Raw genomic sequence first — 12,615 nt, 5'->3', positions numbered from 1 at the left:
GTTTGGTTGCACGTCTCTGGACAGATTCCAGGAGGTCAATGTTCTGTGCAAGATAGGGGTTCCAAACTGATGATGCGAATTCCAAGTGTGGTCGTACCATAGCTGTATACAGTTTTAAATAGATGGCTGGAGAGCGGCTAACAAAAGACCTGCTGAGTGATGCCAAGACACCCTCGGCCTTCCTGACAATCTTAGAGATATGCTTTGACCAACGCAAATCACTGCTGACAGTGATGCCTAGGTCACGCTCGCAAGAGGATTTCTTGATATCAGTGTTGTGGAGGGAGTATGTGAACGCAGGGTTTTTTCTCCCAAAATGCATGGTGGTACACTTGTCCACAGCCAGTTTCAGTTGCCAGTCTGTGATCCATTGCTGCATTGTGTCTAGGTCTGATTGCAGGAAAGAGTTGTAGACATCAGGATCTGTCCTCTTGATTTCAAGGTACAGCTTGATGTCGTCTGCATATTTCAATACTGTGGCATTCTTTAAATTGGCATCTATGTCGTTAATGTATGCCACAAACAAGAGGGGACCAAGGACAGATCCCTGTGGTACACCCGATGACATCTCATATGGTGTAGAGTGCTGTCCTAGAACTGTGACTACCTCCTTTCGGCTGAGGATGAAGGATTTCAACCAGTTAAAAAGGTCATCTCCCACACCCATTGCAGAGAGTTTCACCATAAGCCTTTTGTGTGGCACAGAGTTGAAAGCCTTAGCAAAGTCAAGGTAGACAACATCCACCCATGAGCCACTGTCAGTAATCTGAGTAATGTCCTCAAGGAACTCGACAAGCTGGTCACTGCGGCTGGAGTTAGGGACAAATCCATATTGTGAGGGTCGGATGAGACTGTGAGAGCTCCAGAAGTTCCAGAGTGTTTCTCTGACACACGATTCCATCAGTTTTGCAATACAGCTAGTGAGACTGACTGGGCGATAGTTGACAGGTGATGTGCGGTCGCCCTTTTTGAACAGAGGAATGACACTGGCAGTTTTCCACTGCTCCGGAGTAGCACCATTGTTGAGACAGTACTGGAAGAAAATAGAAAGCTGGTGTAAAAGGAAGTGCCTGCCACGTTTGAGAAGCAGGTATGTAACTCCATCGAGACCAGGGGAGGCATAGTTGCGCTTATTTTGAAGGTGACGTCGCAGCATTGCAGGTGTAAATTCCATAGTTGTTATGGAGTTTGCTGTTAGTGATGGTGAAGATGGTACATTTTGACTTTCAACAGTGAATATGTTTGCATAGCACTCGGCAATGAGTTCTGCGCATTCCTTGGGGTCGTCAGTGATCTGGTTTGTGTGAGGGTTGCGAAGAGGGCCCACTGGAGAGTGAGGTCTCTGCTTTGAGTGCACATATTTCCAGAAAACCTTGCTGTCAGGATTGGCTGCTATGCACTGTTCAAATTCAAGCACTGCTTTTTTGTCACTTGCTTGAGATGGTTGGAGGATTTATTCCGCTTCTTCCTGTTGGTGTCTGATTTATGCAACCTGTATTCCCGTTCAGCAGTCCGACGTTCCCTCCTGGCAAGTCGGACCGCTGAAGTTTCCCAAATTGCCCTTTTGGGGCGGTTCTTCTTTTTTTGTTTACGTGGCACTGATGCTGCACATGCTGCCCATATTGAGTCCAGGATACTCTGGAGTATAGTATTCACATCTCCAGAGTTGTAGAATTCACGCCAGTTTGGGTGCTGTAGTTCAGTGTGGTACAGGTTCCAATCTGCTCTCTTCCAATCGAAGGAAGCAGATTGGAGATGGTTCAGGTTTTTGTTGCCCGCAAGAGCCAGATTGGCGATGATCATAGCATGATCAGAGTCACCTAGAGGTTCCTCCGTAGTGCAATTGATAACCGCTTCAGGAGTTGTGGTGAAGAGCAGGTCCAAGGTGTTGTCGCCTCTTGTTGGAGAGGTGACTACTTGTGACCAGTTTGAGTCCAGCACAAGCTCAACAAAATCGTTTGCACTCTGTGGCCAATGGAAGGTCTCCCAATCGATCTCAGGATGATTGAAATCGCCTGCAATAAACACATAAGTGGCTGTTTTCCTGGCAGCAGCTCGGAGGACATTGCAAAGCTGTGTGTCCCGATGGTAACTTGGGGGACGATAAACAACGCCAAGCAGGAGTGTTGACATGGTCATACGCACGTCACAGAAAAAACTTCTTCTTGTGATTCGTTCAAATCGGCACAAGGAATTACCAAAAAATTTGAACGAACGTAGACCATCACACCACCACCACGGCGGTTAGTGCGGTCCTTACGGAAGAGGTTGTACCCCGTAATGTTGAAAACCCCATCACAGAGTAAGGAATGCGCCCATGTTTCCGTGACAGTGATGAAGTCAGGGTCAACACTTCTGACGTAGGCGTTGAACAAATGTATTTTGTTGCATAAACTGCGAGCATTTAAGGACAACAATTTGTACCCTGCTCGCAGTTTATGATGGTGTGTAGAGGATGGCAGGTTGTTCTGGCTTAGTTTCCCTGAGTTGCTGTAGTCTTTTTAGTTATTGTGGGTAGAGAGCACTCAGACCAGCTGGTATCTCTCTTCCACGTTTCAATGGATAATGATGGCAGTGGTGTAAAAGTAATAGTAGTAATGGTGGCAGTAGTAGTAGTAGTGGTGTTGCTGGTAATGATGGTGGTAGTAGTAATAGTAGTAGTAGTAATGGTGGTGGTAGTAGTAGTAATGGTGGTGGTGGTGGTGGTAGTAATGAAGGCATGTGGCTTAGTGGTTAGTATGAGGATGATGATGACAGTGGTGTACAAGTAGTAGTAGTAGTGGTGGTGGTGGTGGTAATAGTGGTGGTAGTAGTAGTAATGGTGATGGTAGTAACAGTAGTGGTGGTGGTAGTAGTAATGAAGGCATGTGGCTTAGAGGTTAGGATATTCGACTCACAATCATAAGGTCATGAATTCAATTCCCAGCAGCCGTGTTGTGTCCAGTCCACTCAGCTGGCAAAAAATGAGTTGTACCTTATAATTCAGAGGACCGGCCAACCTCCTTGTCGTATTCTGTGCCCTGTTGAAATCTCCCATCGAGGGTGTGCATGTTTGTGGAGTGCTCACTCGCACGTTAATTTCATGAGCAGGCTGTTCCATTGATCAGATCAACTGGATTACTTGTCGTAACTGACAGAGAACCTGTTAGTAGTAGTAGTAGTAGTAGTATAGTAGTAGTAGTAGTAGTAGTAGTAGTAGTGGTGGTGGTGGTAGGAGTAGTAGTAGTGAAGGCATGTGGCTTAGTGGTTAGTATGAGGATAATAAAATAATATAATAATAATAATAATTGTGTACAGTGCTCAGGTGCACTACAACTCATCTAAAGTGTATATATAATCAGGTGTAGTTTCGGCGGATTTCGGAAAGCATGAGGGCCTTAAAAGATGCAGTGTCATGGCAGTCAACAACTGACGCAGGCAGTTTATTCCATGCTTCAGCAACTCTGAGCGTGAAAAAATGTTTCCGAAAGTCATGGGAGCTGTATTGTTTTCTGACTTTGTAGGCATGTCCACGTGTGTTAGACACATGGAGATCAAAAAGGTGTTCAGTGTTGTTGTTGGTGAGGTGGTTGATAACTTTGTGGGTGTTTACCAAGTCCGTCGCCAAACGCCGGAGCTTCAGTGAATCCATGCCCAGGGAAACAAGGCGCTCAGAATATGGTAGGTGTCTGATGGAGGGTATGCGTTTGGTTGCACGTCTCTGGACAGATTCCAGGAGGTCAATGTTCTGTGCAAGATAGGGGTTCCAAACTGATGATGCGAATTCCAAGTGTGGTCGTACCATAGCTGTATACAGTTTTAAATAGATGGCTGGAGAGCGGCTAACAAAAGACCTGCTGAGTGATGCCAAGGCACCCTCGGCCTTCCTGACAATCTTAGAGATATGCTTTGACCAACGCAAATCACTGCTGACAGTGATGCCTAGGTCACGCTCGCAAGAGGATTTCTTGATATCAGTGTTGTGGAGGGAGTATGTGAACGCAGGGTTTTTTCTCCCAAAATGCATGGTGGTACACTTGTCCACAGCCAGTTTCAGTTGCCAGTCTGTGATCCATTGCTGCATTGTGTCTAGGTCTGATTGCAGGAAAGAGTTGTAGACATCAGGATCTGTCCTCTTGATTTCAAGGTACAGCTTGATGTCGTCTGCATATTTCAATACTGTGGCATTCTTTAAATTGGCATCTATGTCGTTAATGTATGCCACAAACAAGAGGGGACCAAGGACAGATCCCTGTGGTACACCCGATGACATCTCATATGGTGTAGAGTGCTGTCCTAGAACTGTGACTACCTCCTTTCGGCTGAGGATGAAGGATTTCAACCAGTTAAAAAGGTCATCCCCCACACCCATTGCAGAGAGTTTCACCATAAGCCTTTTGTGTGGCACAGAGTTGAAAGCCTTAGCAAAGTCAAGGTAGACAACATCCACCCATGAGCCACTGTCAGTAATCTGAGTAATGTCCTCAAGGAACTCGACAAGCTGGTCACTGCGGCTGGAGTTAGGGACAAATCCATATTGTGAGGGTCGGATGAGACTGTGAGAGCTCCAGAAGTTCCAGAGTGTTTCTCTGACACACGATTCCATCAGTTTTGCAATACAGCTAGTGAGACTGACTGGGCGATAGTTGACAGGTGATGTGCGGTCGCCCTTTTTGAACAGAGGAATGACACTGGCAGTTTTCCACTGCTCCGGAGTAGCACCATTGTTGAGACAGTACTGGAAGAAAATAGAAAGCTGGTGTAAAAGGAAGTGCCTGCCACGTTTGAGAAGCAGGTATGTAACTCCATCGAGACCAGGGGAGGCATAGTTGCGCTTATTTTGAAGGTGACGTCGCAGCATTGCAGGTGTAAATTCCATAGTTGTTATGGAGTTTGCTGTTAGTGATGGTGAAGATGGTACATTTTGACTTTCAACAGTGAATATGTTTGCATAGCACTCGGCAATGAGTTCTGCGCATTCCTTGGGGTCGTCAGTGATCTGGTTTGTGTGAGGGTTGCGAAGAGGGCCCACTGGAGAGTGAGGTCTCTGCTTTGAGTGCACATATTTCCAGAAAACCTTGCTGTCAGGATTGGCTGCTATGCACTGTTCAAATTCAAGCACTGCTTTTTTTGTCACTTGCTTGAGATGGTTGGAGGATTTATTCCGCTTCTTCCTGTTGGTGTCTGATTTATGCAACCTGTATTCCCGTTCAGCAGTCCGACGTTCCCTCCTGGCAAGTCGGACCGCTGAAGTTTCCCAAATTGCCCTTTTGGGGCGGTTCTTCTTTTTTTGTTTACGTGGCACTGATGCTGCACATGCTGCCCATATTGAGTCCAGGATACTCTGGAGTATAGTATTCACATCTCCAGAGTTGTAGAATTCACGCCAGTTTGGGTGCTGTAGTTCAGTGTGGTACAGGTTCCAATCTGCTCTCTTCCAATCGAAGGAAGCAGATTGGAGATGGTTCAGGTTTTTGTTGCCCGCAAGAGCCAGATTGGCGATGATCATAGCATGATCAGAGTCACCTAGAGGTTCCTCCGTAGTGCAATTGATAACCGCTTCAGGAGTTGTGGTGAAGAGCAGGTCCAAGGTGTTGTCGCCTCTTGTTGGAGAGGTGACTACTTGTGACCAGTTTGAGTCCAGCACAAGCTCAACAAAATCGTTTGCACTCTGTGGCCAATGGAAGGTCTCCCAATCGATCTCAGGATGATTGAAATCGCCTGCAATAAACACATAAGTGGCTGTTTTCCTGGCAGCAGCTCGGAGGACATTGCAAAGCTGTGTGTCCCGATGGTAACTTGGGGGACGATAAACAACGCCAAGCAGGAGTGTTGACATGGTCATACGCACGTCACAGAAAAAACTTCTTCTTGTGATTCGTTCAAATCGGCACAAGGAATTACCAAAAAATTTGAACGAACGTAGACCATCACACCACCACCACGGCGGTTAGTGCGGTCCTTACGGAAGAGGTTGTACCCCGTAATGTTGAAAACCCCATCACAGAGTAAGGAATGCGCCCATGTTTCCGTGACAGTGATGAAGTCAGGGTCAACACTTCTGACGTAGGCGTTGAACAAATGTATTTTGTTGCATAAACTGCGAGCATTTAAGGACAACAATTTGTACCCTGCTCGCAGTTTATGATGGTGTGTAGAGGATGGCAGGTTGTTCTGGCTTAGTTTCCCTGAGTTGCTGTAGTCTTTTTAGTTATTGTGGGTAGAGAGCACTCAGACCAGCTGGTATCTCTCTTCCACGTTTCAATGGATAATGATGGCAGTGGTGTAAAAGTAATAGTAGTAATGGTGGCAGTAGTAGTAGTAGTGGTGTTGCTGGTAATGATGGTGGTAGTAGTAATAGTAGTAGTAGTAATGGTGGTGGTAGTAGTAGTAATGGTGGTGGTGGTGGTGGTAGTAATGAAGGCATGTGGCTTAGTGGTTAGTATGAGGATGATGATGACAGTGGTGTACAAGTAGTAGTAGTAGTGGTGGTGGTGGTGGTGGTAATAGTGGTGGTAGTAGTAGTAATGGTGATGGTAGTAACAGTAGTGGTGGTGGTAGTAGTAATGAAGGCATGTGGCTTAGAGGTTAGGATATTCGACTCACAATCATAAGGTCATGAATTCAATTCCCAGCAGCCGTGTTGTGTCCAGTCCACTCAGCTGGCAAAAAATGAGTTGTACCTTATAATTCAGAGGACCGGCCAACCTCCTTGTCGTATTCTGTGCCCTGTTGAAATCTCCCATCGAGGGTGTGCATGTTTGTGGAGTGCTCACTCGCACGTTAATTTCATGAGCAGGCTGTTCCATTGATCAGATCAACTGGATTACTTGTCGTAACTGACAGAGAACCTGTTAGTAGTAGTAGTAGTATCACAGTGATTTCCTCTTTTGTTTTCAGGATTGGAATAAATTTAGAAAAATTTTGAGATATTTTGGTTTAATTTGTTTTTCTGTCTATTCATTTTCCTTAATCTTACTCTTTTCCATTTCTCTCTTTCTTTCTACTTACACATGCACACACACACACACCATAAATTTGGTATAAAATAAATTTTTCATGGAAAATAAAAAAAATACCCCTAATTTTACCAAACTTGCCATCAGACATGACAAGTGTGGTGTTTAGATTGTGTCATATTTGACCAGCTGTCAGTTTTGGTTACATATAAAATATGTGTGTGTGTTTTTCTGTATGTACACAACTCATGTCTCAGTTTGTTTGTAAACAAGATTCTATCGTTTTTATTATTTAGAAAGTACATGCTCACTGGTACTGTACAACTATTTCTATAAAATAAAATATCTTCTCTCTCTCTCTCTCTCTCTCTCTCTATATATATAATATATATATATATATATATATATATATATATACATACATATATACATATATATCTACTTATGTAGATAAAGAGAGACAGAGAGAAAATGTGTGTGTGTGTATATATATAAGCAAAAATTTAGATTCAAATGAATATGGTACTTAAGTTGTGGCACCAGAATTTAGTATGGTATTATCCATACAATTTCAAAGTAAAGTGATTAAAATCAAAATAAGCAACAAGGATTTCCAGAGTTAATGCAGTACGATTGTTTCATGCATCTCCATTTAATTGAACAATGCAATCATTACATCAATTTAAAATGCAGAGCTATCTTCAGCCGCATAAAGAAGATATACATTGTTACAGACTCTGCCTGTCACTGACTTTTTTGTTTTTGTGGGGTCAGTTTTGATTTATAGACTAGTTTATCAAAACACTTGTATATCTAAGGCTGAGAGAACAGAGGGCAGTATCTGTTAGGAGTAGGGCTGAGGGAGCAGACAGACATCATAGTTGGTATAGTCATAAAAATCAAGATTTATTAGAAGCAATATCATGAGGGTTGGTAAAGGAAAACTTAAAACAAGATGTTAGCTGACAATTAAGGGGGATACCCACTAGTAGACCATTGATAATAAAACAGGGGAAGTCTTATCATGTAGTACTATAGTTAAATATTTTAAACAATGTTGCTATATTGTATACAGTTAAAGTTTAGGGCTATTCAGAGGATTATTAAGAAGAATATTATAACAAAAGGATATAAATTTATGAATACTTTTGAGTATATATCAAACTTTTACCACAATAGAGGGAGGAAAATAAATTATCCAGAAACAGTTTAATATTTCTACATATTGTACACTTAAATGCTAACTCATCAGATGGTATCTGTGAATATTGATTAATTGGGATATACTGGTATTAATAAAGGAATATTGGGATAAAGGAACATGCTAATTATATATTAATAAAATTATAATCTAAGCAGTTTCTTTGTAAGTAGTGAATACACCAGTATAATTTTATATAAGCTAAGTATGAATTTATAGAGATACAAAAATTAGATTAATTTTATAAATAAATAAAGGCTAATTATAAAATAATAAAGAAATAAAATAAAATAATCAAGTAGTGCAGGGCACCATAGAAAAGGAAATAAAATAGCTTAATTATTAATACTATTGTAAAGTATATGTAACTTATTAACGCCAATAGAGAAGATTTTTAGAAAAAGTATAATAATTCAAAATATATTAGATTAAAAATTATATATTTACTTATTTAGCTAATATCAATAAGTAATGTCTGATGTCTGGTATTGGCTCAAGGAATATTTAAGTTATAGAACAATCATATTTTACACTAATCTTTTTTTAAAACTAAGAGTTATATTATAGGTTTAAGAAGTTATTTTTGTTACTCCCTACATGATATTTATAGTTTCTCAGTGTTACTTGTTTAGAAGGGTAAGGGAGATTTTAAGTATAATTATACTAATGTGTCCATCTGTTCTAATTTAATTAAATTCTATGTCTTTGTGCGACTGAAGATTGCTCTGCATTTTAACTTGATGTAATGATTGCATTGTTCAATTAAATGGAGTTGCATGAAACGATTGTACTGCATTACCTCTGGATATCCTTGTTGCTTATGTTTATATATATATTTATTGGTTGCACACCCAAGTCTTTTTTGCACATTCCATCTGCGAATTATAACCATTACGATTATTTTGTAACTCTGAGTTTCTCAAAACAGTTGTTAAGAAGCTGTCTATTCTCTTAGAATTTTGTATTTTTATCCTCTATGTAAATATATTTGTGTGTGTGTGTGTGTATATATATATATATATATATATATATATATATACACACACACACACATACATACACATGCATATACACGTGTGTGTGTGTGTTTATCTTTATGAATGGCAGATTCTAGTGAAAAACTGACCAGTATGGAGAAAGCTTAAGTCATGGCATAACCATGAATAGTCATAGTTGTAATGACTGACTGCTGATAATCTTTATGAATATATGTTGTTATATATATCCATATGCATCTATGTGTATCTCTCTATACATATATGAGCATATCTATACATGTATATCTATGTGTATTTCTCTCTTTATATATATATATATTATATATATATATATATATATATATATATATATATGCACATATCTATGTACCAAGTGTAATTGTGTTTATCTGCATCACTTCCTCTCTTTCAACATATATATATATATATATATATATATATATATATATATATATATATATATATCTGTGTGTGTCTAATATGTATATTTCTCTCTGTTTCTCTTCTAGGTGACTCTCCACCGGAAAATGTCTTCCAACGGCATGATCGTTTGACCTTCAGTGAAATCATCAGCTACAAAGCTGATCCTAGTTTAAAGTGGCTGGCCATTACAGGACTCACACCAGAGGTAAGTTAGGGACAACCATCTCATTTGGGTAGCTTCATTGAAACCCTGCCCCCTCCACCCTGTTCCAATGTCCTGGTCTTCAGGACCATAGTGAATCATTGCATTAAGATGACAAGTATGTGGTGCCTCATATCAGAGATCAAATTGTTTAACCCTTTTGTTACCATATTTCTGTTGAGATGCTCTATGTTTCTTTCAATTAATTTTAAATATAACAAAGAATTTAGTAAAATAACTTAGTTATCATTAAGTTAGTGTTGGGAACATAAATTGTGACTAAGGTTTGGTGGAAGATTTTATTTCAGAACTTTTGAAAACAAGACATTTGTACTACAAAGCCAGAGGTGGTTTCAGCCTGGTTGGCATCAAAAGGTGTTAAAATGTGTTTTATTGTTGTGACCATATTTGATGGCATAAAAGATGTCCCTTTTTGCCTAAAAGTTGTTATAAACAAAAGAAAAATTGGACCTTCCATTAGCTTTTAGGTACTAAAAACTCAATTTTCTTGACTATGCTCTGCTGAAACTGGGGTGCATCTTTTATGCCATCAAATACAGTAACTGTTCAGAAGTTCACGTCACTGTTATTTATTTGTTGTTTAATTCTTTTTTAAAATATGATTCATTGACTTGAAGAACTTGAGGGTTGTGTAACCTTTGAATGATTTGGGTATCATCATTTTGTATCCTCTCACCAGTGCTGTACTGTATCCATTTAACTCAATCCCTCTATCTGTACATAAGTACCATGAGGTGGTGCAAAACAGTGGAACAGTATGAGAGATATTACGGTTGCATAACGAAATACCATGAACCTACAAATCATTGGTCTTTACATACCAGCTCCAGGAATGCGTTTAATATGTAAATTGGTATATCCAATAACTTAATACCACTGCATGCGGTGGCTATATAAACAGTGTGTTCAGAGGTGAGAATGGATTGGGTGGGTGCTGAAGAAGGAGGGAAAACCCCCCGAAATATGGCATATGCACTCATTATCCATCTTTATCTCCGATCTTAATGTTTGTTTACATCTGACGTTTCAAAAAAATCAGTGCTGATTATAATTTCTGTAGAAACAACAAAATAATGTATAGAGCACTGCTAACACAATAAGAACGTGGTAGTGACTTATAAAAACATTTAATATACTTTATAGTATATTATTGTTGCATAACAAAATACCATGTACCTACAAATCATGAGCCTATAATCCATCTAACTCAATATGTCTAATTGTAAATAGGTACCATGAAGAGGTGCTGTTCACAGTTGTTCTTAGTAAGTGTGAGATGGTACAAGTGGTGAATATTTAATCAATCTAACCCAGTTTGTCTATATCACAAATGTAAACAACTGAGGGACTTCACAACTTAAATCTTGATATGAGCCTACATTTCCATAGACTGGCACCCTGTCTATCCAGGGATAAAAATCTATCTTTTTAGTATCTGAAAAGAAAAAAAAAACTAAGAAAAGTGTAACACTCATTCTGGGATTCCTTGTAAATAGCAATGAATAAATTTAGAAAAGAACTTATTTCTATAAATATCTTCTATGATACCATAACCCTTTCATACAAACCAACGAACCAATCTGAGACCATCCCTGATTCTATGGTACAAACATCCTTGTTTTAAAGTGATCTAAATTCCATCAAAATTCCATGTAAATCTATGTCCCAAACACTAGCTTAATTATAAACAAAGTTATTTTACTAAATTCTTCTCTCTTTACGCTTATGATATTCCGGTTGCAGCAGTCCAGGGAATTCAAATCAAGTGAGTTAGAGATCACTTGATCAAGGCAATTTAGATGTCACATGATCACACTGCTCTCTTCTGATCATGTGACATCTAAACTGTCACATGATCACAGGAGATCATGGATCTTGCTGAACAGAATTACCTTCTTCCCCTCCCACTTGTACTTGGTGTTCTTATGCATTATATGTTTGAAAGTGAAGCCCACCACTTTTAGCTGTTCATTGATGGCCCTTATTGACCCAAGCCACTGGGGTTATTGTTGATGAACTTGACTGTCATGACAATACGCTACCATTGACAACGTTTCTTCCCCTTCACCATGGGCAATATGATGCCACCACCAGATACTTGCAGCTGTTTCCAGATGCTGAACATGAAGGACTTGTCCAAACCGCTATGTTCAAGAAGCTGGCAATTTCTGATCTGCTGTGGCATGCTTCTTCATTTCCTGCATCAGATAGGAATTTGCCTTGTTCATGCTGAAAGAGAAATGAGATTGTTAAAACCTGAATGTATATTCCATTAATATTACTGATGCTTTATATTTAAGAGATGAGGAATTATGTACATCATTTACATTATTTACATTTGATGGATATTTATCCTCATCTTGTTTGTTGTTAGCACAATATTTCGGCTGATATACTCTCCAGCCTTCATCAGGTGTCTTGGGGAAATTTCGAACCTGGGTTCTCATTCCTAAGGTATTTTTCGATGTTGTTGTTGTTGTTATTGGTATTATTATTATTATTATTATTATTATTATTATTATTATCATTATCATTATTATTATTATCATTATTATTGTTGAGGTCACTGCTTGGAATCGAACTCGGAATCTTGGGGTTAGTAGCTTGCACTCTTAACTACTACGCCATATGCCCAGGTTCATATATCAGCCGAAATATTGTGTTAACAACAAATAAGATGAGGATAAATATCCATCAAATGTAAATAATGTAAATTACTCTACAAATTTTCTATACAGTTTAGAGCAAGAACTGAAAGTTATGTTTTGTATATGAATACGTCTAATGTAAACAATGTCTGTACTGTTTGCGTAGATGTATTTGTACACCAAA

The 12,615-nt window shown here is 39.4% G+C and overlaps 1 protein-coding gene across 1 annotated transcript in view; it reads left to right on the top strand.

Moving 5' to 3' along the window:
* Window positions 1-12,615, top strand: part of LOC115213444 (clathrin heavy chain-like) — a 179,621-nt gene that overhangs the window by 146,830 nt on the left and 20,176 nt on the right. The window contains exon 5 of the mRNA XM_029782420.2: window positions 9,647-9,765. Within this exon, the coding sequence (XP_029638280.1) occupies window positions 9,647-9,765 (119 nt within the window). The remainder of the gene's footprint in view (window positions 1-9,646; window positions 9,766-12,615) is intronic.

Source organism: Octopus sinensis, linkage group LG6 (assembly GCF_006345805.1).
Source record: "Octopus sinensis linkage group LG6, ASM634580v1, whole genome shotgun sequence".
Taxonomy (NCBI): domain Eukaryota; kingdom Metazoa; phylum Mollusca; class Cephalopoda; order Octopoda; family Octopodidae; genus Octopus; species Octopus sinensis.
This window is presented reverse-complemented; position numbering and strand designations above follow the sequence as displayed.